A 24,181-nucleotide genomic window follows, 5' to 3' on the forward strand; every position below is an offset into this window, starting at 1 on the left:
TCGCCCTTCCCAAGGGATTCTAGGAAAGCTAAGGGCCCCGTGTGATGGGGCTTGGCCAGAGCAGTGGGAGCCTCTCGGGACTTGTCCGGGTCCAGCCCGGGGTGGCTGCGGCCAAGTGGCAGCTGGGCCCTGGAGGGAGGCTGGGACGTGGCCATCAGACCTTTGGACACCTGCCCTGGCCCGGGCCCCAGAACGGGCAGCCTCAGCTGGCCCTCTGAGGCAGGGGTATGCCGGGGGGGGGTCCTGCCGGGGGCGTAGCCAAAGGGCCCCGGGGAGGGGGCCTGTTGGGGGCGTGGCGCGGCCGGGGGCGTGCCCGCGGGGCGGCCGGCGGGTGGCCGTGCCAGTCCCCCGAGCGGCCATGGCGGCGGAGCTGCGGTCGCTGGAGCGGTGCCTGGAGCGGCACGTCCCGCTCGCGGAGCTGCGCGAGGTGAAGCGGATCCTCTATGGGAGCTCCGCGAGGTGCGGAACGACCCCGCTCCCGGCAGCCCCCGCGGCGGCCGCGAGGAGTGCTGGGAGGGTGGGCCGGGGGCACCTGTCTGGGCGTGGGCGGCGGGGCGGGGCCTGGCACGCGGTGGTAGGGAAGCCGGGGGGTGGGGGTCTCTTAGCTCTGCGGGGCGGGGAAGCTGGCCTGGGCGGGGTGTGCGCCCCGGTAGGCCCAGGGGTGCCTGTATCGCAGGGTTATCGGTGAAGGGCAGGAATTCGCTGCGGTTGAGAAGCCGCGAGGGCCTAGGTTCTCAATGAGACGGATCCTTTGAAGGGTGCCCCGAGGTGTGAGGTGATAAGCAGATAAGTCCACGCACAGGCTTGTCCGTGCCTGGTGGGTCCTCAGCCCCAGTGCTAGGAGAGGAGCCTGGTCATGTGTCCACTCGGTTTTGAAATGGGGTGCCGCTCCACTCACAAGGGTTACAGAGGGGCCTTGGGCCGTTGAGAGCCGCTGCTCCAGGGAGCTTTGCTGCCGCTTGTAAAGTTGTGCCCTGAGGTGCAGCAGCAGGGAGTTATGGTGGCCTCTGGGGGTGCCACCTGCTGTCCCGACCCTTGATATCAGGTGCATGTAAATGTTTTCTGTACGATTTCAGAGAACTCAATCTGCCAGCTGCTGCTGTATCCGCAGGAAGAGAGAAGGATTTTGAACTACAAGGTTATGGATTTGAAGCTGCAGCAGAACAGCTGAGGACACCGCACGTTGTGCGAGTAGGACTGATTCAGAATAAAATCCCACTGCCCACAGATAGCCCAGTGGCAGAACAGGTACAGTCATGTGAATAGGGAGATCTGGGTCAACAGCTTGTTTTTTTTTTCTATGTCATACACCAAATATTACGTGAAACCCTGTGGTTCTTGTGTGACGTCTGCTGCTAATTTGTTGGCCCATATTGCCTGATGCTCTTGGATTTTACTGTTTGAAGAGTAAACTGAAGGGAAGTGTCTTAACTAAATTAGAAGGTGTAGCTCTATCGGAAAATCCCCTGGATGCTGTTTACTTACTGAGTCACCTAACCTGTGTGCAATGTTTCTGAAACTAAATATTTAGTTACTGGATTTTCTAAATGAAAGGCCTTCCCCTGTCAGCTCCCAAGGAACTGAAAGGAACTACATCCCATAAGGGTCCGTGACCTCTATGGAATTGACTGTAGTTGAAAGTGTGCATGAAAGCAGGTATGGACTGCTGAAGTAGTGCAGCACGGAGGTGGAATGTGGGGTGGACGTTTTTATGATCATCTTGAATTCTTTAGACAGTAGTAAACTAAAGGTACTGCTGCTTGAGGAGTCTTCCAGTGTTCATTAGCAGGCATCTTTCTGTGACAACAGATGCACCCCATCATATACATATTTTACACAGCTCTGTCCTGTTCACAGTCCTCAAAACCAAGGTAAATTTCAGATTTATGAAATGATCTGGTGACATCCAGTACAGAAAGCAATCCCCAGGTTTTGGTTTTTGTTTTTGTTTTTTAAGAGATTGCTTCTAACAAGTGAGAGTAGCATATTCTATAGACTGTTCATGTTCTTGGCTCTTCTGTTGAATTTGAAATATGAACACATCTACATGGCTTCTGATCTCATCACCAACTTTGTCTATCCTTATGTCCATCTTTAAAAAAAGCAGAGTTCCTATGCAAAAAATATATATTAGGTAAAGAAAAATACAGTCTGTCCCTTGCTAGTATCCTGCTTCTTTCTTGTTAGTAATGCACTGAGATTATGCTTTAGAGCGGTGTTTCTCAACCCGTGGGTCATGACCCAAAAGTGGGTTGCGAGAATATATGAAAGGGTTGTGAACAAACTTTAAAAATTGATTCTCCTTTAAAGGAGAAAATTATGAGAAACCGTGGCTTTTCCCTTGCAGATTGTCAGAGTTCCAGTCTGCAAAGAGCTGCTTGGGCCCCCCTCCATCCCACACACTGCGGGGCTGGGGGCAGCAGGTCAGGAGTGAGGGGCGCTGGATTGGGACTGGCCATCAATGTTTACAAACAGGTCTGCATCCAAATAAGGTTGAGAACCACTGCTTTAGAGGAAGGAACTTGGGAAAACTGATTGAAGTGTGGTTTGTTTTTTTTTAAATAACTTTGTGTATTTGTGAAAAATAATAACTTCATAAAATGGATTGAAGCATGTATGAGAGAGAGAGAGAGTGTGTGTGGGGGGTCCCATTGTAGGCTTGTAAATATGGTCTTTTCTCATGAGGTCAACACATGTTCTAAAAAGAGCATGGGCATACCCTTTCTCCCAATCATCCCATGTCTCCTTATCCAAACAAAAATGGTTGTCCAAACCTTGAGGATGGTGGCCTTCCCATAAACTCTCCTGAACCCTAAACCCTTGTAAGAATTATCAATTTCATGGTGGTCAGAAGTGAATCAGCATACTCATTTGAGATGCATTTTGTCATCTCATGGTAGTGCCCATCCCAGGGTGAAGAGGCTTCAGAATCTGTTTGTATTAGGATGATGGCTGGATGACCAAGTCAGTAGACTGGCCTTGCTAAGTCCCGAAATACTTTATTTTCCATTCAGACATACCTTTTCATATTGCTAGGTGTCATACCTCAAAAGAGTCTGTAAAAGGTGACTTTTATTGGTCCTTTTAAGGTTTATGGTGCTCTAATACGCATCCAGGAACAGATTTTTAAATGTGGCTATTTTGAAAATCATACTACACAGTCAAGTGCATCTTTAAGCACCTAATTACATAATGCCCCCAGTTCTTTACAGCCTGATTCTGCCACTGTTTTGCTCACATTGAGTAAGTACCTCCCACTAAAATCAGTGGGACTAAGTGTAGAGCAAGATATGACTTAATGTGAACAGGAGGTAACAGAACCAGGCTGTTAATGGTATATGTGAGCAATTATGTATGGCTTTTTACACTTACACTTATTGCAATCAGGTGGCTGCACTGCATAAACGAATAGAGGAGATTGTGGAGGTGGCAGCAATATGCGGGGTCAATGTGGTCTGCTTTCAGGAGGCCTGGAGTGAGTATTTTCTGTTACCTTCCCAAATCCAGACTCTACCTTGGCAAACGCAAACAGTCTTTCTCATAACCACCAGTCCCACTAGATCAAGTCAGCTGTGCTAAAGATTGCTCTGCTGCAATCATTAAGTGGAGAGATTCCAGGATACGTTAATAAACCGCTGTTAATTTCTGTTTTCTGAAAGCAACCCTAAAGAATCCTAATTTGCAGAATTGTGTGCAGGTCTCATGAAGCCTGCAAAGCATAGCATGCTTTTGCAGTCCTGTGACTCTTGATTATGTTACTCTCATAGGTCCTTCCCCATTTATCTCCTTGGAAGTTTTTCTTTTATTGAGAATCTTCCTAAATGAAACAAAAGTATTTAAATGAATGTAGAGGATGTACAGGGTTAATTGTAGTGAAAATGAAATGTCTCCTAAAGAACAGAGGTTGCCCACAGGTCATGCAGGGCAGTAAATTGGGTATACGCAAGGTCTGTTCACAGTAGCTTCTTAACTAAACAAATGTTGATTGATTACAAGGCACTTTATCTCTCTGCCACAGTGCCTGGTGCTTATACAAATCTTCTTCTCGTCCAACATGTGCCGTGGAATAAGATACAGAATTCAGTCCTGGTGTGCTGCATGTTAGTGGTTAGCAGTCTGACAGCACAAACTGTATTCGATTTCGGTGTCTCTGTGAGACCAGAGGATAGAAAACTTACATGAAATGCAATACTCTTAAGAATTAATGTCCTTTGCCTAGGAGGAGGAGGGGGAGAGGAACTCACTGTATCCTCCTCAGATGTATGGTAACTATTTCTCGGTGTTTTGTAAAAGCAGCTTCTGAATATAATTTATAGCTTTCTTGTATGTCTGAAAAGCAGAACTAGCCCCATATGCATTCAGTGACTTGAAGCCTTTAATTGACTTCTCATGCTGGTTTGTTTTTTTCCCTAGCCATGCCCTTTGCTTTCTGTACAAGAGAGAAGCTTCCTTGGACTGAATTTGCAGAGTCAGCAGAAGAGGGCCAAACCACCAAGTTCTGTCAGAAGGTAGAAAGTTGAATTCACACCTTTCTGTAGCGCTTCCTTTTTAATATATCAGTCTTGTCCCTATACAAAAATGGAAGAACCAAATATAATTTTCCATTACATTCAGAACCTGTATTGTGTAACAGCTAGCAAACATGCGAATGAATAACAGCTTGTGTGTTCAATTTAAAATACTGCTGAAGTGTCCTTGTTTCACATTCATGTAATGCCTTCTACCCTGGAGGGCACATAAAACTTCACATCCTTACATTTCCCAGATTTCATTAAGACAAACCAAGCCAAATATGTTTAATTTCCATTTTAATGGAATTTCTTGGCCAGAACAGACTATGCACTGCTAAGCATTACATAAAGAATATTACTGACGTGTTAACTAACCTTACAGCTTTCTTCCGAGAGGTAATAGAAGATGCAGCATTTTTTGTGCTTAAGGGGGACTCTTTAGTAGCTGGTGAACATTTATCCTCTAAGTACAGAATAAAAGGGTGATTAGGATTATCTCCTTGTTATGAGTGATACTGTGTGTTGCTTTATTAAAATACTCTCTGATGTGATCAGGTTCATTATGGTCCTTAATCTGTCCATACCTGAGCTGCCCTACTAAGCAAGCTTGGGCAGCCAGCTTCAAGCCAATTTAGGTCACATATGGGCCACTTTCCCGAGTGGATTTAATGACTATGGCAGGGGGTTCCCAAAGTTTTTATGCTGTGGCCCAGCAAACCACGGCCCAGAAGTGGCCACAGCCTGGCAAACCATAACCAGCAGTCACAGCCGACCGTGGCTAGAATTTCCGGACGGAAGACAGGTAAGGATACCCCCACCCTCTGGGCCGTGGGGTGGGCCAAACTCTGTGCTGCTGCAGGCTCTGCAGAAGGAGCCATGGCTTCTCCGCCTGGCCCTGGGGGGCTGCAGTTTGCTGGTCTGCAGCCACTTCTGGACCAGCAGCCAACCCACCACAGCCCAGGGATTGAGAACCCCTGGACTAGGGGCAGAAACTGCAGCAAGTATTCAGGCATATGGAAAAGTAAAATGACCTGAGGGCAAATAAGAGAAAATGTGTCACTGGACCCAAGATTAAAGATGCTCTGATTCTTATGGATCAGATGGCAACTGTTGTTTAATCATAAATATATTTAATATGCATCATATATTTTTAAAACAATTCCCATTAAGGTTTTACCTCAGTTGGTCAGCACTACTGTTAAGCTTAACCCACCCCAGCAGAATGCCTGAGTGAAGGAATGGGAACAGCATCGTTACACCATGCTCTCCACCTTCTCCTCACGTATCTGGTGATTGGGCTTGTCTGGCCCACTGGTTAAGAACGGCTGCTGTAGCATAATTCCTCCAGCTGAAACTTGGTGCCTCTGCCAGAAGGGTTCAAACTGGAAAGGCCTCTGTGTTGTTTCCATCTCTGAGGAAAAAAAGGGCTGCATCATGTTAACCGCTGGTACTTAGGATGTCAGAATAGTGCACAGAGTGAAAACCTCTCTTGTATTTGCCTTGGGAACAAAAGATGAAAGCAGTTAAACACAGAAGGCTTGTCTGTAACAAGCCTGTCCATTTTGTTCATTATAGCTAGCAAAGAAACACAATATGGTTGTGGTGTCTCCGATCTTGGAGCGAGATGATGTGCATGGAGGAACTCTGTGGAACACTGCTGTGGTGATTTCAAACTCTGGCTCTGTCCTTGGGAAGAGCAGGAAAAACCACATTCCCAGGGTTGGAGATTTCAATGAGGTGAGATGAAATACTGATTATAATAAACGTTATAGCTTTTGCTTGTCTCTATCTTGTCTGCTGTTAGCAACCATTTTGGAGAAAATGTAGAGCGTTCTGGAAAAATGTAACTCCTTAGATAGTCTGTCTGTTTTATCCACATACAGTTACGTGGCTGCAGCGCCACTGGGGGCTTTCTGGTGAGCTCATATATCGGAGAGGTAAAGTTTGATGATACCAGGATCTCCAAGATGCTATAGTAGCTTTGGTATATTTTCAACTTGCTTTGCATTATAGTCTCCAGAACAAATTTCCCCAGGTCTGTTCTTCAGGATGCTGTTTTCAAGAGTTGCTCTGTTAGAACAGCTGAAGCATCTTGACAAAACATTGAAGAACTGTGTTGTTGTGCGTGACAAGGCTTTGCTGAAGTCATTTGTGTGGTGACTTTCTCTTAAACTGGGGAGCTTTGGGCTGTAGTTGAAGGGAGAGCAGTACTTATGACACCTCTGTGGACACTTCGTTCAAAGAATGGGTCTGCACCTTTGCTGCTCTTAGAATGGAGTCCTGTGATTCTCCCCACTTCTGACTGGACCAGTAGGTCATGTCATCTGTGGTTTACCAACCATATTGCTCCCAGCCATGTTAACTGGGCTTGGACCTTGTTCTAGAATCATCTGCAAGAAATGTGCAACGTGGCAAAAGCAATGACAGAAAATAGATTGCTCAAAATTTGGCCTAATGTGTCCATCCATGGGAATATCATCATATTTGCCAGAAAGCAAGAGTTAAAAATAACAGAATCCAAAGCATACATTGTTTTACTTCAGCTTAATCTTTTCTTGCCACATTAAGTAAATTCTGCTTAAATTGGGCACCTCACACAGACATTGAGGCTGGGTGAGGCAGGCTGCATCCCTTCACATGATTCTCAAAGTCAGTTCTCAATTTCAGCAACCAGTGCTTGACTTCTGTCTTTGATTATTTTGGGCTCCTACAGTATTTAAGCCTGTACCGCCTTTTAATCAGTAATGCAGTAACCACCAAGCTATGAGATATGTGCTGATATATATAAATGCTGGTACAAATATTTGCAGCATTCTACCCATCTTGTTTGACCTTTAAATCCATACTGAGGCAACAACGCGTTCATGCTCTGTATACTTCTAATGCTTTGCCTTGGAGATTCCCAAATGGTGGACCACTGGCTGATTGCAAACTGCTGCTTATTTCCATCTGTGGAACCACAGTGAAAGTGAGATAAAAATACATGGGCACTTATAATTATCTAAGCCAGCAACTGTTGTCATTGGCACAGGGATGCTGCACAATGAGCAGCAGGGAGTGGGTCCATGTGATCAGGCACATCAAGGGAAGTATGGGAAAATAATCTGCAGTGATGTGGTTGGCACAAAGAAACACATTTTAAAGTTAAAAATGGAACATAAAGTATCCCTCCACAGGAATATCACAAGCAGAGAGAAAAACAGGCAAAAATAAGAAAAGCTTTAAACATGCAGTGTGCATCTACACATGCACTATACTAAGGAGCTGACTAATTAGCTTTGCAGTAAGGTACCACTGTCTGCATGTGTGCCCATATTAGTGTGCAGTAAATTCATTAACTTAGCTGTAGGAAGGTACTGTCCAGGACAAGTACTATCCTATAGCGGAGTAGTTATGTGAACTGAAATGCACGTGTAGACAGTAACTGGGGCTGGCTGGGGCACAAGGGTGCTACAGTATAGGGGCTGCCTGCTGGCTAGCCCTGTGCTGTAGCACCCTTGTGCCCCAGCTAGTCCCTTCACAGCATGTTGAGCCAGGGTGGAGTACCCCCGGTCTATTAGACTGGGCCCCAGACTCTCCCCAGGCTCAACGTGCTGCAATTCCAGGTGCACATTTAAATGCTGCACCCAGGAGCAATAAACTCCAGTGCGAACTGTGCCTGAGTTTATTGCTACATGATAATCATATATGTAGACGTACCTGCATTGTCTTGCATTAAATCTTTTTTTCTATTGTCATCTTCAACAATTTCTGCTCTGTTTGGTCTGCTTTGATCTAACAGACTAGTAGTGTTTGTCTAAAATATTCCAGCTTGCTGGGCAGCATTTGTTCTGCTAGAAAGGGGTTTGTTTCTCCTCTTTCCAGTGATTTTACTGGATACCAGAGACATGTAAAAAATGACTGAGTGAGGGCTAAGCAATTGTGGTAGAAGGACCCTAGAAGCAGCCAGGACTTGGGGGAAGGATTATGTTGATCTTTGTTGATCAATAAAATAGCAAAGCCAGGCCCCAGGAAGGGGCTGAAGTTAGACTTCATGTACTATGAAATTGTCTTCGTGAACAAGGTTGGGAAAATGATCACCCATGATGAATCAATAAGAACTAAATGGAAAAGAGAAAAAGATTGGTCTCTGGCCTTTTCAGTTCTGTGTGGGAGGACATATAAATAAACAAAAATCAATCCTTCTTGAGACATCACAGTTAGTTGCTGTGGAGATGGTTATGACCTCTGGTGAGAATAAAGAATAAGCTCTGATGAATTCCCTCAAGCAATTACAATCTTGTTTTTCTTCTACCACAGTAATACAACAGAGAACAAGAATAAAAAGGAAAAAAATTAAAAATGCAGCAAGGGTAGAGCTGTTTCATAACAGAATTATGTGAGCATCCACAATGCGGTGTGCTCGCTGTGAACACAAAAGGAGATTTAGCGTGTGCCGAAGGGAGTTTGCAAATTAATGGAACCCTTACAGTCAGGAGATTGTCACAGTGACTGGACAAACTGCACCTCTTACCTTCTTGACCTCTGAGCATGGCCTTTTCAGGTCTCATAATCTGTCAACTTTGACTGCAGTTCTAAGCATGACTGATTATATCTGCAGCTCTAATCTACTTCTGGCCTTGCAGGTCCATTCCCTCTCAGAGCACTGACAGGTAAATATAGTTGCCAAATGCCTCTTTAAGGCAAAGTTTATTTATTTAGAATAAATACATTTTAGAGAATACCTATTTAAGAAAATAGGTAGCCTATATAGCTAACTGTTTCCTCATGCACTCCCTAAATTTGGAATTCTTCAGACTCGCTCCATGGAGTCTCTGTGTTCATCCATCTCTTTAGCTGACAAACGATCCCCCTGTCACAAGCATCAAGACCCCTTTTAACTGTTTATAGACATTTGAACTAGTAACTTCCAGTTCCAGCAAAAAAGGTTGCAGTTCATTGGAAATAGGATACTTGAAGCTACTAGCTTCCCTCAGTTTCTTTCAAGGTGTGCTTGTCTGTCCCTATCTAGATCTGTTTTGTGTTCTTGGTTGCTCTTTTCAAGCCCCCATATAATTTAAATCAATACACACATTCATGAAGTTCTAAAAATCACAACTACACAGTAACTTTGCCACACAAGCTACATGCAGTATCCACTACATTATTACACATACATGCTCATAGATTAATGTTCAGCAATTCCACTTTCCTTACAGAGGTTTCACAAGAAGGTATACTTGATCTCTGGTGTGCTTGTGTGTGGCCTCTGGGAACTTGGCAAAAGAGGCTTTGTCCTCCATTTCTGGGTTTGGTGCATGCTAACTGGAGAGGGTGGGCTAGAATGGGACACACCAAAGGTGTGTCTGTCACTTCTCAGCCTCTTGAAGAGGCGGAGGTGGGACTGGGACTAGCTACCTGGATCAAGAACAACAAGAACTCCCTTTTTAAATGCATAGGGGGCAAAAAGAAGGTACCGGGTAATGTGGGGCCCCTGCAAGACATGCTAGGAAATCTGGTCATCACACCAGATGACAAAGCTAACCTATTTAACAATTTCTTTGCCTCCATTTTCCTGAGCAGGGACCGGATCAGCCCCTCCACCGGAACCCCCTCAGGCCCCAAGGGAGGTGCACCTAGGCCAGGGGTCAGGGAGGATCTAGTCAGGGAACTTCTGGAGGGGCTGGACGTATTTAAATCAGCTGGTCCTGACAATTTCCACCCCAGAGTACTGAGGGGATTAGCTGAGGTCATTGCGGGACCCCTGGCACGGCTTTACGAGCACTCATGGTGCTCTGGTGTGGTGCCAGAGGACTGGAAGAGGGCCAACGTGGTTCCCATTTTCAAAAAAGGGAGGAAGGAGGACCCAGGAAACTATAGGCCAGTTAGTCTTACCTTGATCCTGGGTAAGCTTTTTGGGAGAATTATCTTGGCACGTGCCCACGAGGGGCCAGCATGGGAGGTTATGCTTAGGGACAGTCAACACAGGTTCATTAGAGGCAGGTCCTGTCAGACCAACCTGGTGGCATTCTACATCAAATCCTTAGATGCAGGGGTAGCAGTGGATGTAGTCTTTCTGGACTTTCGGAAGGCCTTCGACACTGTCTTTCACCCCATTCTCATTAAAAAACTAGGAGATTGTGATGTCGACACCTATACAGTCAAATGGGCCGCCAACTGGCTGGAGGGCCGCACTCAGAGAGTGGTGGTGGATGGGTCATTTTCTACCTGGAAGGATGTGGGCAGTGGGGTCCCCCAGGGCTCGGTCCTAGGGCCCGCACTGTTCAACATCTTCATCAGTGACTTGGACGAGGGGGTAAAAAGCCCGCTGTTCAAATTTGCTGACAACACTAAGATGTGGGAGGGGAGTGGGCATGCTAGATAGGAGGAATAGGCTGCAATCAGACCTAGGCAGGTTACAGGGGTGGGCGGATGAGAACAGGATGGGTTTCAACATTGACAAGTGCAAGGTGCTGCACCTGGGGAGGGAGAACCAGCACCATACCTACAGCCTGGGGAACTCCCTTCTCATCAATGCAGGGGCAGAAAAGGATCTTGGAGTCACTATTGATGCCAAGATGAACATGGGCCAGCAGTGTGGGGAGGCCGTCAGGAAGGCCAACCGCACCTTGTCATGCATCCACAGATGCGTCTCGAGCAGGTCCAAGGAGGTGATCCTCCCCCTCTATGCAGCACTGGTGAGGCCGCAGCTGGAGTACTGCATCCAGTTCTGGGTGTCGCACTTCAAGAGGGATGTGGACAACATGGAGAGGGTCCAGAGGAGGGCCACTTGCATGATCAGGGGACAGCAGGGCAGGCCCTATGAGGAGAGGCTACGGGACCTGAACCTGTTCAGCCTCCACAAGAGAAGGCTGAGGGGGGAATCTAGTGGCCTGTTACAAACTAGTCAGAGGGGACCAGGAGGCATTGGGGGAGTCCCTGTTTCCCTGAGCACTACCAGGAGTGGCTATAAATAATGGTCACAAGCTGGCAGAGGGTAGATTCAGACTAGACATCAGGAGGCGCTACTTCAGTGTTGTCAGGGCGGCTAGGATCTGGAACCAACTTCCAAGAGAAGTGGTGCTAGCTCCTACCCTGGGGGTCTAGAGGAGGCTAGACAAACACCTTGCTGGGGTCATTTGACCCCAGTACTTTTTCCTGCCATGGCAGGGGGTTGGACTTGATCTGCTGAGGTCCCTTCTGACCCTACTAACTATGAAACTATGAAGGCTCAGATCAAGTATAGATCTACCCTAACAAGTGTGCCTTTGCCACTGATTTAATTCACACTTATTCCGGTGTTGTCCTGCCCCCTTTCCCATCCAGACATGCAACTGATTTCTGTTTGGAAGTGTTTTAAGCTCAAGCCAGCTTGCTGGGAATCTAGGCCAGAACTCAGGTGTCTTTCACTGCGGCTGGTAATGGGCCCATTCTGCAGTAAGAACATAGGGGAAAGCCCTCATGGGCTCAGTTTCTACAGTTGTGATAGAAGAACCCTAGAAGTAGCCAAGACTTGAGGGAAGGCTTATGTTGATCTTTGTCACCTCTTGTGATCAGCAGGAAATGAGTTATCCCATAATAGATTCATAGAGTTGGAAGGGACCTCCGTGGGCCATCTAGTCTGACGCCCTGCCCCTGGCAGACAAGAAAAGAGTCACCAACCATGGGGTCATGTGTTCCCAGCCAGGTGCCTGTTCAGTCTCCTCTTGAAGACACCCAAGGATGGGGTGAGCACCACCTCCCTTGGGAGCCCATTCCAGATTTGACAACCCTGACCAGAAAGAACTTCCTCCTAATGTCTAGCCTAAATCTTCTGTCTAGTAGCTTATGGCCACTGTTCCTTGTCATTCCAGGGGGTGCCGTGGTGAACGATCGTTGCCTACTTCATGTTGCTCTCCTCTTATGAATTTGTAAACTGCCACAAGTTCCCCTCTCAACCATCTCATGGAGAAGCTGAAGAGGTTAAGGTTCCTTAGCCTTTCCTCGTAGGGGGCCTTCCCTGCAGGCCTCTAATCAGGCAAGTGGCTCTTCTTTGGACCCTCTCCAGGTTGTCCGCATCCCACTTGAACTGCGGCATCCAGAACTGGACACACTACTCGAGCTGCGGTCTGACTAGTGCTGCATAAAGGGGGAGAATCACTTCCCTGGATCTGTTTGTGAAGTACCTATGGATGCATGACAAGGCGTGATTGGCTCTGTCAACCCAGAGTCAAGACCTTGACCAGGAGTTCACCAGGCAATTGGCTGAGGCCGCACTATCCCAGTGTATGGTTGTCATGGGAAACTTTAACCACCTAGACATCTCATGGGAGGAGCGCTCAGCCAAATCTGAGTGGTCGCAAAGCTTTCTCTCACATGTGGACGACCTCTATTTGACACAGGAAGTCTACGGGCCGACAAGAGATAAAGCACTGCTCAACCTCATACTGGCAACTGGGGATGACCTAATTGGCAGCCTAACAGTCGAAGGGAAGCTGGGTGACAGTGATCATGAACTGATCACCTTCACCATCTGCCGTAAAGCTGGCAAGTCAGTCAGTAATACAGAAGTCCTCAACTTCAGGAGCTGACTTTGACAAGCTTAGGAGGCTTGTCAGAGAGGCCCTAAAAGGCCACAACCCAATCAAGGGAGCAATCCTGGATGTGCAAGCAAAGTCCATCCCGTCTCAGAGGAAAGGCAGCAAAAGGGCACAGCAGCCCCCTTGGCTTTCCAGGGAACTGGCGGACCTCCTGCGTCTTAAAAGGAAGACCTAAAAGGATGGAGGACTGGAACCACCACCAAGGAGGAATACTCTGTTTTAGTCCAGAGAGCAAATCAAAGCCAACGCTGTGATGGAACTCCAGCTAGCTACAAATATCAAGGAAAATAAAAAGTCCTTTTTTAGATATGTGGGGAGCCGGAGGAAAAGCAAGGGCAACATTGGACCCCTGCTAAACCAGATGGAGCAACTGATGCTCAGGAAAAAGCGAACTTGCTAAATGGGTACTTTGCATCAGTTTCACCAGTTCCCAGTTCCATGGGACAGCCCTGCCCACTATTGGTCAGGGAGGCCCAGGGGAGGGAGATTCCTTGCCCTCCATTGAAACTGACCTCATGAAGGAACACCTCGACAGGCTGGATACCTTCAAGTCAGCTGGCCCTGATGGGTTATACCCAAGGGTACTCTAGGAGCTGGCGAGCATCATAGCCCAGCCCCTGGCACGGATCTTTGAGAGCTTTCGGCGCTCTGGTGAGGTGCCCGATGATTGGAAGAAGGCCAATGTGGTGCCCATCTTCAAGAAAGGGAGGAAAGTAGATCCGGCAAACTACAGGCCCATCAGCCTGACCTCTATCCTGGGGAAGGTTTTGGAAGAGGTATCAAGGAGGCCATCCTTAACAGACTAGCTGAAGGCAATATCCTGAGGGATACCCAGCATGGGTTTGTTGGGGGTAGGTCTTGCTTGACCAATCTCATTTCCTTTTATGACCAGGTGACTTATCACCTGGACAAGGGGGAAGAGATTGACGTTGTATACCTTGACTTTAAAAAAGCCTTTGATCTGGTATCCCACGATCACCTCTTGGCTAAATTGGCTAACTGCGGCCTTGCCATCACCACGATCTGCTGGCTGGGGAACTGGATCCGTGGTAGGACCCAGAGGGTGGTGGTCGACGGGAGCCAATCATCTTGGTGCGCTGTGACCAGTGGGGTCCCACAAGGCTCTGTCCTAGGGTCTATACTGTTTAACATCTTCATTAATGATGTGGACATTGGTGTCAGAAGTGGACTGGCCAAGTTCACCGATGACACCAAACTCTGGGGTAAAGCATCCACACCTTAGGATAGGAGGGTGATCCAGGCAGATCTGGACAGACTCATGAAGTGGGTGGACAAGAACCTGATGGTGTTCAACACCGAAAAATGCAAGGTTCTCCACCTTGGAAAAAAAAAAACCTGCACCATGCTTATAGACTCGGCAGTGCTACACTGATTAGCACTACAGATGAAAGAGACTTGGGGGTCATGGTTGACCACAAGATGAACATGAGCCTTCAGTGTCATGCTCCAGCTAGTAAAGCGAGCAAAAACGCTGTCTTACATCCACAGATGCTTCTCAAGCAGATCCCGGGACGTCATTCTCCCGCTGTACTCAGCCTTGGCGAGGCCGCAGCTGGAGTACTGCATCCAGTTTTGGGCTCCACAAGTCAAAAGGGATGTGGAGAAGCTTGAGACGGTGCAGAGGAGAGCCACACACGGTCAGAGGTCAGGAAAACAGACCTTATGATGAGAGGCTGAGAGCAATGGGGTTATTCAGCCTGGAAAAGCACAGGCTCAGGGGTGATCTGGTGGCCACGTATAAGTTTATCGGGGTGCTCATCAGGATCTGGGGGAACGTCTGTTCACCAGAGCGCCCCAAGGGATGACAAGATCGAATGGTCACAAACTCTACTGTGACTGATTCAGGCTGGACATAAGAATGAACTTCTGCACTGTCTGAGCCCCCAAGGTTTGGAATAGACTGCTGCCGGAGGCAGTTCAGGCACCCACTTTGAACGCCTTCAAGACACATTTGGATACTCATCTTGCTGGGATCCTGTGATCTCTGCTGACTTCCTGCTCCTGGGGCAGGGGGCTGGACTCGATCCTCTGGGGTCCCTTCCAGCCCAAATGTCTATGAAAACTATGAACTGCTTCATCACTTTGGCGACTTATGTTTATCCTGGAGTCAACAGTGACTCCAAGATCTTTTTCTGCCTCAGTGGACGTGAGAAGGTCGCCCCACAGCCTGTAGGTATGATGGCAGTTCTTCCTCCCTAGACGCAGCACCTTGCACTTGTCCTTATTGAATTGCATCCTGTTGCTCTCTAGCAAAGAATCAAAGATCTCTAAAGCTTAGAACACAAACAATGCCAGGATATGCCTAGAAATCCTAGTGACTTGCACAGCTGAATTCAGCACTAGCAAGGGCACTAATATGAGAGTAGATTTGCTATACAGTTACTCACACCTGGATTAGACTCACTAAGGTGCTTAGCCCTGGATGCTGATCACCTGAGTTAACTGCAGTGAAGACCTACCCTAGCAGATAGTTCACATTTCTGTAAGAAAACAACAAGCACTATATGTAGCACTTAGTGAGGCCTGTTCCACAGCAGGAGGATAGGCTATGTCACCATTTTCTAAGATTCTGAATGTACGTACTGTCTTTAAACTTGTGGAATGTATTTTGAAGAAGAACAAAAGTTACAGTCTGTTGGCTGAAGATGGTGCTTTAAAACACCTGCATGATTTGCACCTCCTATCCCCTTCCCCAGTCTACCTACTATATGGAAGGCAACAGAGGGCATCCAGTGTTCCAGACTCAGTTTGGGAGGATTGCCGTGAATATCTGCTTTGGGCGCCATCACCCACTCAACTGGCTCATGTACAGCATAAATGGAGCAGAGATTATCTTTAACCCTTCAGCAACTATTGGAGAGCTCAGGTAAGTGAAAAGCAGCTTTTGGGCTGTATCACGTTCCTGCGTTAATTGTACTTCTCACCCTTTTACTGTTGCCTTAAAGCCATCCCACTTAAGTTTGGGATTATTCCTGACTCAGTGAGGAGTGACTGCAGTCACTTTTGTCGACATGGAAATCTATCCATTCAGACCAAATTTTAATGCTACTGTGCAATTCACTATGATTATCCCTCAGAAATCAGAGTTTAGTTCAGCACCTGTAGCTCTGTTGGATCTCAGGGACAACAACATAAATAACAGTGTCCAGCCAGCTTTCACTAAACAAAAGACTGTTTGTTTAAGATAAAAATGTTATAGAGAAAACAAAACAATAGACATTTCAGGTGTGTGTTTTGCTGATTAGGCGATTGTCCATTTTCCATGGTACAGTACAGGTATGGTATCAAATTTGTCAGTTCTTCAATCCCAGGTGAGTGATCTCCCTCCCAGACCAGGCCTTTCTCTCTTCCCCAGTTTACAGTTCTACAGGCCTCTTGAAACTGGTGCATCATCTGCATTAAGGATTTATATTAATTACCTCTCAGGGGGTGCATCTACATGAGATGCTACATTGCTACAGCGATGAGCTACGGTGATGTAGCATAAGCAGGCATGAACTACAACACTGATGCTACTGTGCAGTAGCAATGAGTTACTGTGTGGTAGGGTTGGAAATGACCTGTGTGCCGTTGGGACTCTGCAGTAATGCATAGTAACAACTGCGCAGTTGGGCTCACATATAGACATGCCCAATGCCTTTATTTCCTTGTGGAAACTCCTCCATTGAGTCAGGAATAAAATTTCTAACCTGCCCATAAAAGCATATATCTAACACTTTAAGAAGTGATGGAAGAATCTTTGAACATACCATGTGTGCCTACCACCCATCATATCTTGGGGTTATAATCCTTGGTTATTCCATTCTTCCAAAGCATTATTTCTGTCGCAGGTTGTACACTGCTTGGGCTGCTACACTGTGGTATGAAATAGTTGTTTATCCCTATTTACCAGGAGGTTGAACTTATTTTTTATAACTGCTATAGTTGGAAAACAACATTAAAAATGTTTTCAGTTGCACATTATTCCTCTTTTCTGGGCTGTTTCTAGGGCACTTTTACACATGCTTCAGGGGTATAGGGGTGGTGCTTTAATTAGAGCGGCTCCAAGAGCCTCTCTAAAGCACCTCCACATCTCGTGTATCAGCATCCCTGCTCTTTAAAATGGTGGTGGGTGCCTCTGCTCATGTATAAGCGCCAACTGCATTCTCAGTTTCTTCTATTTCTTGCCTTACAAAGAATAGACTTTTTGAGTTCTTCGTAGTCCTGAGGTTCTTCAGCATTCCAGAATGTGTCAAAGGATCATATTGACACGTGTGCTTTTTCCATTTATTTACATGATGGGAGGCTGTGAAAAGCAATCTAATTCTGTAGGACACACACTTTCACACACACACAAAGCATAGTGATACTTTCACTCTGTTTTGGAAACTTATCTAAATATGCATTTTTTCCCAAGGATCTTTATTATATTATCTTTTCTCTGTTTCCTTGATGCTGTTGTCTTTCCAGTGCAGAGAAGCAACATTTATAAAGTCTCTTAATTATAGCAGCAATAAGTTATCAAAAAGTGTTATTTAACAAACTCAAAGAGTTAGTGTTCTGCAAAGTAATGTGCATAAATGAATCTACTGGATTCCTTTTTCCTTTTCTTCTGCCTTTCTACCACATCTGAAACTGAGTCATGCTTGCTGAGTAAAAGCTGATATCAGTTGTGTACTCTTGGGGCAAGGACACAGTTTCGCTGTTGTAGTGTCCAGCAGAGTGGTGCTCCAGTTTCAGTTTTTATCTAGGTGTTACTGCAGTACCAGTATGGAAAGAAGTTGTCACTTTTGGCCCAAGTAGATCACCAGTTTTCCAGTCTCTGACATGTTCCTGTTAGAAGGAGAAATATTGAGGGTGGAGCCAAGCATTTTGTTAAGCAATCATCCTTTTCTGAGGAACACAAAATCCATTTCCGTTAATGCAGAAGGAGTCAAACCCAAGGAAGAAGCTGTTTTTGTTCATAGTTTCAATAAGGGGACACATGACTGCCGAAACTTTTTGCATGATAATATTATTAATTTATTCAGCAGTGTTCACCGTCCTTCATTAGATGAGGGGCTGGTGGATTAAGTATTTGCATACAGCCTTAACCAGTTCTATAACTCAGGTCCCAGTGATCTATGAAGCCCATCTAAGCAAATGTCTCTTTGTTTAGGGCAACAGTAGTATAGCTCAGCATTTAAAACAGTGGACATTTCAGAGGCATGCTTAGTGACTGGGCAACTGTCCATTTTCCATGTAGGAACTATCAGGTACAGTATCGAGTTGATCAGTTCTTAGATCCCAGGTGAGTGACCTCCAGGGACAGATCTGGGAAGCTGCACTGGTGCATTTGCACCCCACTTTGATTCCTGCTTCACCCAAAGTTCAAGACAACTGCTTGGCAGTGGCAGCAGCATTTCGAGTCAGGCAGTGTTGAGGGAGTCAATTGACTTCATGGCTCATTATAATCCACCGGATACCTTCTAAACTCTTCATTCCACAGGTTTTAACAACCCTCTCTTTTTTTTTGATTTAATGGTCTTGATGTTCCACCCATCACACTACCCTTTGTTCTGCAATTCTGCTGTCTGCTAGCTGCTCCTGGTAATGGAGTTCTTATTTCACAGCCCTGCAGACTGTTTTAACTAATTACAGTGAAGTTGTATTTATTTTTGCTTCAATCTTAAACTGAATAACACAGCCCTAGGCCCCTACCATATTAGTAAAGCTTCTAGTTTATTTTTAACTGGAGAAAAATGTGTTGTTTTATATGTGATGCACCCCAGCAACTGCACCCCCCTTTTCAAAATTCTGAGTGTCCATGGTGACCTCCCTCCCAGACTTGACTTTTTTCTCTTACAGTTTTCAGTTCATCAGACATTTTGAACTGGACAAAAAGCATGGTGTGCTGTTTCTCTCAGAGGATGAACTGTAATATGCAAATCATAAATGAAGGAAGAAAATCTATTAAAAAAAACAACATTGCTAAAATGTAACAGAGGGCTCTCCTGATGTAACATAAGTATGTAAACTACACAAGGAACCAAGAGCCTTGCTGACCAGGATGAGAGAGAAAAGAGGGTTTTAAAGCATGGATTGAGGAATCCTGTTTTAAAGTTTTGAGATCCACATTTTCCTTAGCTCATTCTTTCTCCTCTCTCTCTCTTCATATAATTTTTTTCCTCTGCTGAATACAACAACTAACCAGAACAGAGACTTTCATGTTTGTAGTGTAATTATGACAAAAGTGCAGTGAAGGTAAATCGCATGCCCATAAACTATATTCCAGTCCAGGGACAGGGAGTGACAGTAATTCTGAAGTAGTATCCTGTCATTCAGGCTGTTTGAGGTAATTCTCTTCTAATATAAGAGCTGATAATGACTGTTTTAGATTGTTTAATGTTGGAAAAGTTCTTAGAAATGAGTTTAACAAATACAATATCTCTTCTAGTGGCCTTCACAAATGCCACTTTTAGAAGAATATTTATGATGTTGATCCACTTACAGCCCATAAAGAAGAGAGTAAACAGAAATTATGTACCTTCATGAGATACTTCATTGCTTCTCTGGGTGCTCCAGGGTAATTATTGGCTTTCTTTTCTTGATTGCTTTTTGAGGATATAATTTTTATTGCAAGAAGAGAACTCTTGAGTCTGATGCAAAAAAACTGTTTCTGGGGAACTGGAAGAAAACTGTCTGTGATAATATTATGGATATATTCTTTTTTCCTTTTTCTCTCTCCTTTCATGAAGTTATAATTTGCAAGAGCTTTTCAGTAAAATCCCTGTTTCTTATAAGAGCTGGCAGCTTGGCTCAGAACCATAAACCACGTTGCTTCAGTAAACCAGTAATCATCTTTTATATGCCCAAGCCTCCTTGAGAGTTAGACTTATCCACCTATGCCCGTCTCAGTATTAGGGAGGTACATGCTGTCATGAGAAGGATTTGCAGAAGATCATACACTCTGTCCTCTTGGTTTTAGTGTAGTAGGGAATCTAAGGATCTGATTCCTGTGTTTTCATATGCTCAATGAGAAGAAGGCAGCCTGAGTCTTAAGTGGCATCCAGAATTGAAACTCCTATTTCAGAAAAGAATGAAAGTTTAAATGGAGATGTCCTTTCCCGTTTTTCTGTTGTTGGCTTTCTGTAGTTTAGACACTAGAGGAATGGATAATTATTAGAAGGTTACAGAGCTGCTTTTGTTTTGTCTTGTTTCCTCAGCCAAGCTTGAGGGAATGACTTGGAAATGATTGTGAAGCCCCCAGATAGAAGGGGAACATGACGGGTGGAGATTTTTTTCTTAGCATTCAGACAAATTTGATTTCTTATTACCTGTCTTAAAAGGTGGGGAAAACTCAAGATTGTGTGATGTCCTCAACTTCATAAAGAATCCAAATTTAGTTATGAGCTATAAAAAGAAAGACGAACCACCCCTTTTTGTTATTCTTCTGCAGTGAGTCAATGTGGCCAATTGAAGCAAGAAACGCAGCCATTGCTAACCACTGCTTTACATGTGCTATAAACCGAGTAGGAACTGTAAGTAGCTTTGTAGCTTTAGATTTGTATTCCAGGTATCATAACACATCGTGATCCTAGCTAATAAATTATATGATAGCACTAGGATATTCCGAAAACTCTAGTATTTCTCTGTTCAGTCTGAGCTCTGCTCTTCTAGTTTTTTGTCATGTGCTTTGAGGACTAGAAAGTGTTACTGTTATTCATAGTCAGCAGGGGGATTGAGCTGCTTTACTGCTGGCAGCCTATGTTCTGCTGTGTGTAAATTTCTTCATTTAAATGTTTCTACATCAGAGTATTGACTTGACACACGTCAGATCAACACTCGGGATCCCAGTATTGCACTATTAGACAGGAGGGCATGATACACCATTATACACGCGCACAAACACCACTGAGTTCACACACACATATACACACCATCGTGACTGTGTATTAACACTAGGGGGCATTGGGGTAATTTGGTGCTTGGGGTTATTTAAGATCAAGTGGCCCCAGGGTTACTCGAGGTCACTGGGGCTGGGGTTTACTTAAGGGGTTACTTAAGGTCACTGTGGCCCTGGGGTTACTCGAGGTCACTGGGGCTTAGGGTTACTTAGGGTTAATGTGCCCTGGGGTTACTCAGGGTCACCTGGTGCTGGGGTGAAAGTGAGGGAAAAAGCCCGGTGGCAAGGAGGAGACAGCCAGGAAACAGAGAGGTAGAAAGCTGGGAGATTGAGGCTGAAAGGAGGGGCAGAAAGCTGGGAGATCAGGGCTGGAAATGAGGCAGAAAGAACTGAGGGAGAAAGCCAGGAAATCAAGGAGGAGGGTCAGGAGGTCAGTAAGACAAAAACCCAACTTGGGGTTTCAAAATAACAGGTTTATTGAACAGACAACACATTACACAGCCCCACAAAGTTATTGGTTCTTACACACACACAAGCACTCACATACACACCCACACAATAGTAGCAGGAGAGAAAAAGGCTTGGTGGAGGGATTGAAGTCAAGGTGTATAGGGACAGAGTCCAGGTCCTTTGGTTGGGGAAGGAAGGTGGGTGATAGCTACCTATCCTGAGCTGTGAGTAGATCCTCGATGGCCAGTCAGGGTCTTCTCCGGCAAGGTGTTGTCCAGAGGGGGTCACCAGCAGGTCCTCTAGGTGGATAGGTGGCGTGGCATAGTGCTGGTCCAGATGGAGAGGGTGTCCCAAGGAGGTCATACTCTACCACCCCTTTTATAGGGGTGGGCTACCTGTCTCCTATGGGAGGGACATGTCCAGGCAAGGACAACCCTGCTCAGATGCCTATGTGCAGATCCAGGTGTCCTCATTGTCTGCTAGGACACAATGGTGGGGTTGCTGGTTTCTGCTTTGAGAGGTTGGGTTTCTGTTCTGTTCCTGGATGAGGTCTGTGGTTCCTGGGTGAGTCAATTCAAGGCAGTGGTCCGGTCGTTGAGTTGATCATTCAGTAGAGGCCTGCTACCATTGTAACTCAAGCACCTTTATTCATTCCCATTCATTCAGGAGCCAATTTACATGAGGCTGGTTAGAAGTGAGTCACATTTACAACATAGGTTACACCTGGGCAGAGGACAGAAGATGGAGGCTTGACATTACTTTACAGACATAGATCTAAATCATATAAATTCAATATACAACAGTAAAAATCAATACAACTATAATAGAACACTATTTACAATATAAAAGGGGCTTGTTACTATAAGGGAATATAAGAGCTTAGCTTACCTAGTACTACTTCTAAACACTTATAAGGGATAGAGGGGGCAGAGAGAAAGTTAGAAATGGTTGGGGAAGGGGAGGGAATACATTTTTAAGTTTTAAAAAAACAAACAAACTTGGGTTTGTTACAAGAGCTGTAATGTTTTGGTATCACTGTATGCCCCAAAGCTGCATGAATAATAGGCAGTTGCCCAAGTAAATGCTCGTTTTCCAGGCTAGTCCATTATAACAAGACAATTACTATCTTGGATTGAGAAACTAGGCCACTTCCAGCACTGTTGCTGGTAAGCCAGACAAGTCTTAATATGACTAGGCAAAGCATTCTAAACTCTTAGTTTATATAAGCTATCTTATTAAACATTACATCCCTTGTATTGCAAGTGACTCTTGAATGAAGCAGCATTATAGTGCCATCTACAGATTCATTTCAAACTGTCCTTTGTTTCACAGGAACATTACATGAATGCATTCACGTCTGGAGATGGTAGGAAAGGTATGTGTGGCAAACAGATTCTTTGGTACCTTAGAGCTGTTGATGTCCCAGATCTGAAGAAGTGGGTCTCTTTCTTGCTAACTACCTGTAGTTTTTATGACATCTGATGGTTGCCTTATTTCTTGGAAATGCTGTTTCACGTGGTGGACATAAAAGGCACTTTCCTGACATATGGTCACTGGAGGTCCTTATTTGGAGCTTCTGTATCATTTATGTTTAGGCCATAAACTCTGAGGGTTGCAAGACAAAACCCCACAGATCTGCCACGTTGTTGGTGTAGTGTATAATTAATGCTCTTGTTTAAAATCTACAAAAGGCGGGGATTTCATTACCAAGGACTATAGCTATATGGGTAAGTTAATGGGAGAGATGGCTAGTTTTGAGTTGTCCAGATCCAGACTTATGTTTGAGATATTGAATCTCCTGTGTGAAAAGGTTAATAAATAACAGTAGTCACATAATACAGTATATGTTTTAAGACTTTATTTTACTGCCTTTATAATTATAGTATATGAGGTACCTGTTTGGGTTGCAGCTAAAATGTACAGGAAACTTTGGGCACCTATACACGTGTTGGATATCTGCTCCGACATGTGCTAGTTAGTAAGGGTGTGTGAAGAGGGCAGTGTTCGATTTGGATTCGGCCCAATTTGTGGGACAGTGATTCAATTTGCTGATTCAGATCACCATCCCAATTCGATTCGGCTGAATCTGAAGATTTGATTCTGATTCGGAGAGTCAGCGATTTGGCCATAGACACAGCTTTATATGTTTTTTCTATGTACCTCAAGTTACCAGGCACAGCTTGTGAATGCTGTGATGGTGGGGCAGATGGAGCATCCCATGGGAGTGCGGGGGAGTTCCCCATGCGCTTGGTAGTGGACCCAGAAGTAGACCACAAGTACTTCCCACTGAGTGCATGGAAGGCCCTCCACCCGGCTTGGCGATTGGCCATGGGGAAAGCTCAGGTGCCCCCCAGACCCAGGAAGCACCAGTTACCAGGCAGGGAGGATGTTGGTCCCCCCTACACTCCATGGCAGACCCAGAAGTGGACCAGAACTACTTCTGGTCCGCTTATGGGTCTGCCACCAAGCATGGGGGGGTCATCCACCACGCGCCCGTGGTACGCTCCATCCGCCCCACCATCTCAGCGTTCATGAGCCATGCCTGGTACCTCGAGGTATGTAGAAAAAAACATACAAAGCTGTGTCTATGGCCAAATCGTCGACTCTCTCCGAATTGATTTGGAGGCTTCTGATTCGATTCGGAGAGATTAACAGGTCTCCTGATTTGATTTGATTTGGATTTGGAGATTCAGCTGCCAAATTGGGCCAAATCTCTTCCGCATTGAATCAGTGACCAGAGTTTTGCACAGCCATGCTAATTAGTACATGTTGGAGCA

At 45.5% G+C, this 24,181-nt stretch overlaps 1 protein-coding gene across 1 annotated transcript in view; it reads left to right on the forward strand.

Moving 5' to 3' along the window:
* The first annotated feature begins 308 nt into the window (after window positions 1-308).
* The window catches only part of UPB1 (beta-ureidopropionase 1), a 30,634-nt gene continuing 6,761 nt past the window's right edge, over window positions 309-24,181 (forward strand). Inside the window, exons 1-8 of the mRNA XM_090062563.1 lie at window positions 309-459; window positions 1,077-1,248; window positions 3,388-3,475; window positions 4,414-4,508; window positions 6,087-6,248; window positions 15,787-15,956; window positions 20,508-20,589; window positions 22,737-22,779. Coding sequence (XP_089918689.1) covers window positions 359-459; window positions 1,077-1,248; window positions 3,388-3,475; window positions 4,414-4,508; window positions 6,087-6,248; window positions 15,787-15,956; window positions 20,508-20,589; window positions 22,737-22,779 — 913 coding nt within the window. The 5' untranslated portion in view covers window positions 309-358. The remainder of the gene's footprint in view (window positions 460-1,076; window positions 1,249-3,387; window positions 3,476-4,413; window positions 4,509-6,086; window positions 6,249-15,786; window positions 15,957-20,507; window positions 20,590-22,736; window positions 22,780-24,181) is intronic.

The sequence above is a fragment of the Crocodylus siamensis genome, chromosome 9 (assembly GCF_052110815.1).
Source record: "Crocodylus siamensis isolate JL-2025a chromosome 9, ASM5211081v1, whole genome shotgun sequence".
Taxonomy (NCBI): domain Eukaryota; kingdom Metazoa; phylum Chordata; order Crocodylia; family Crocodylidae; genus Crocodylus; species Crocodylus siamensis.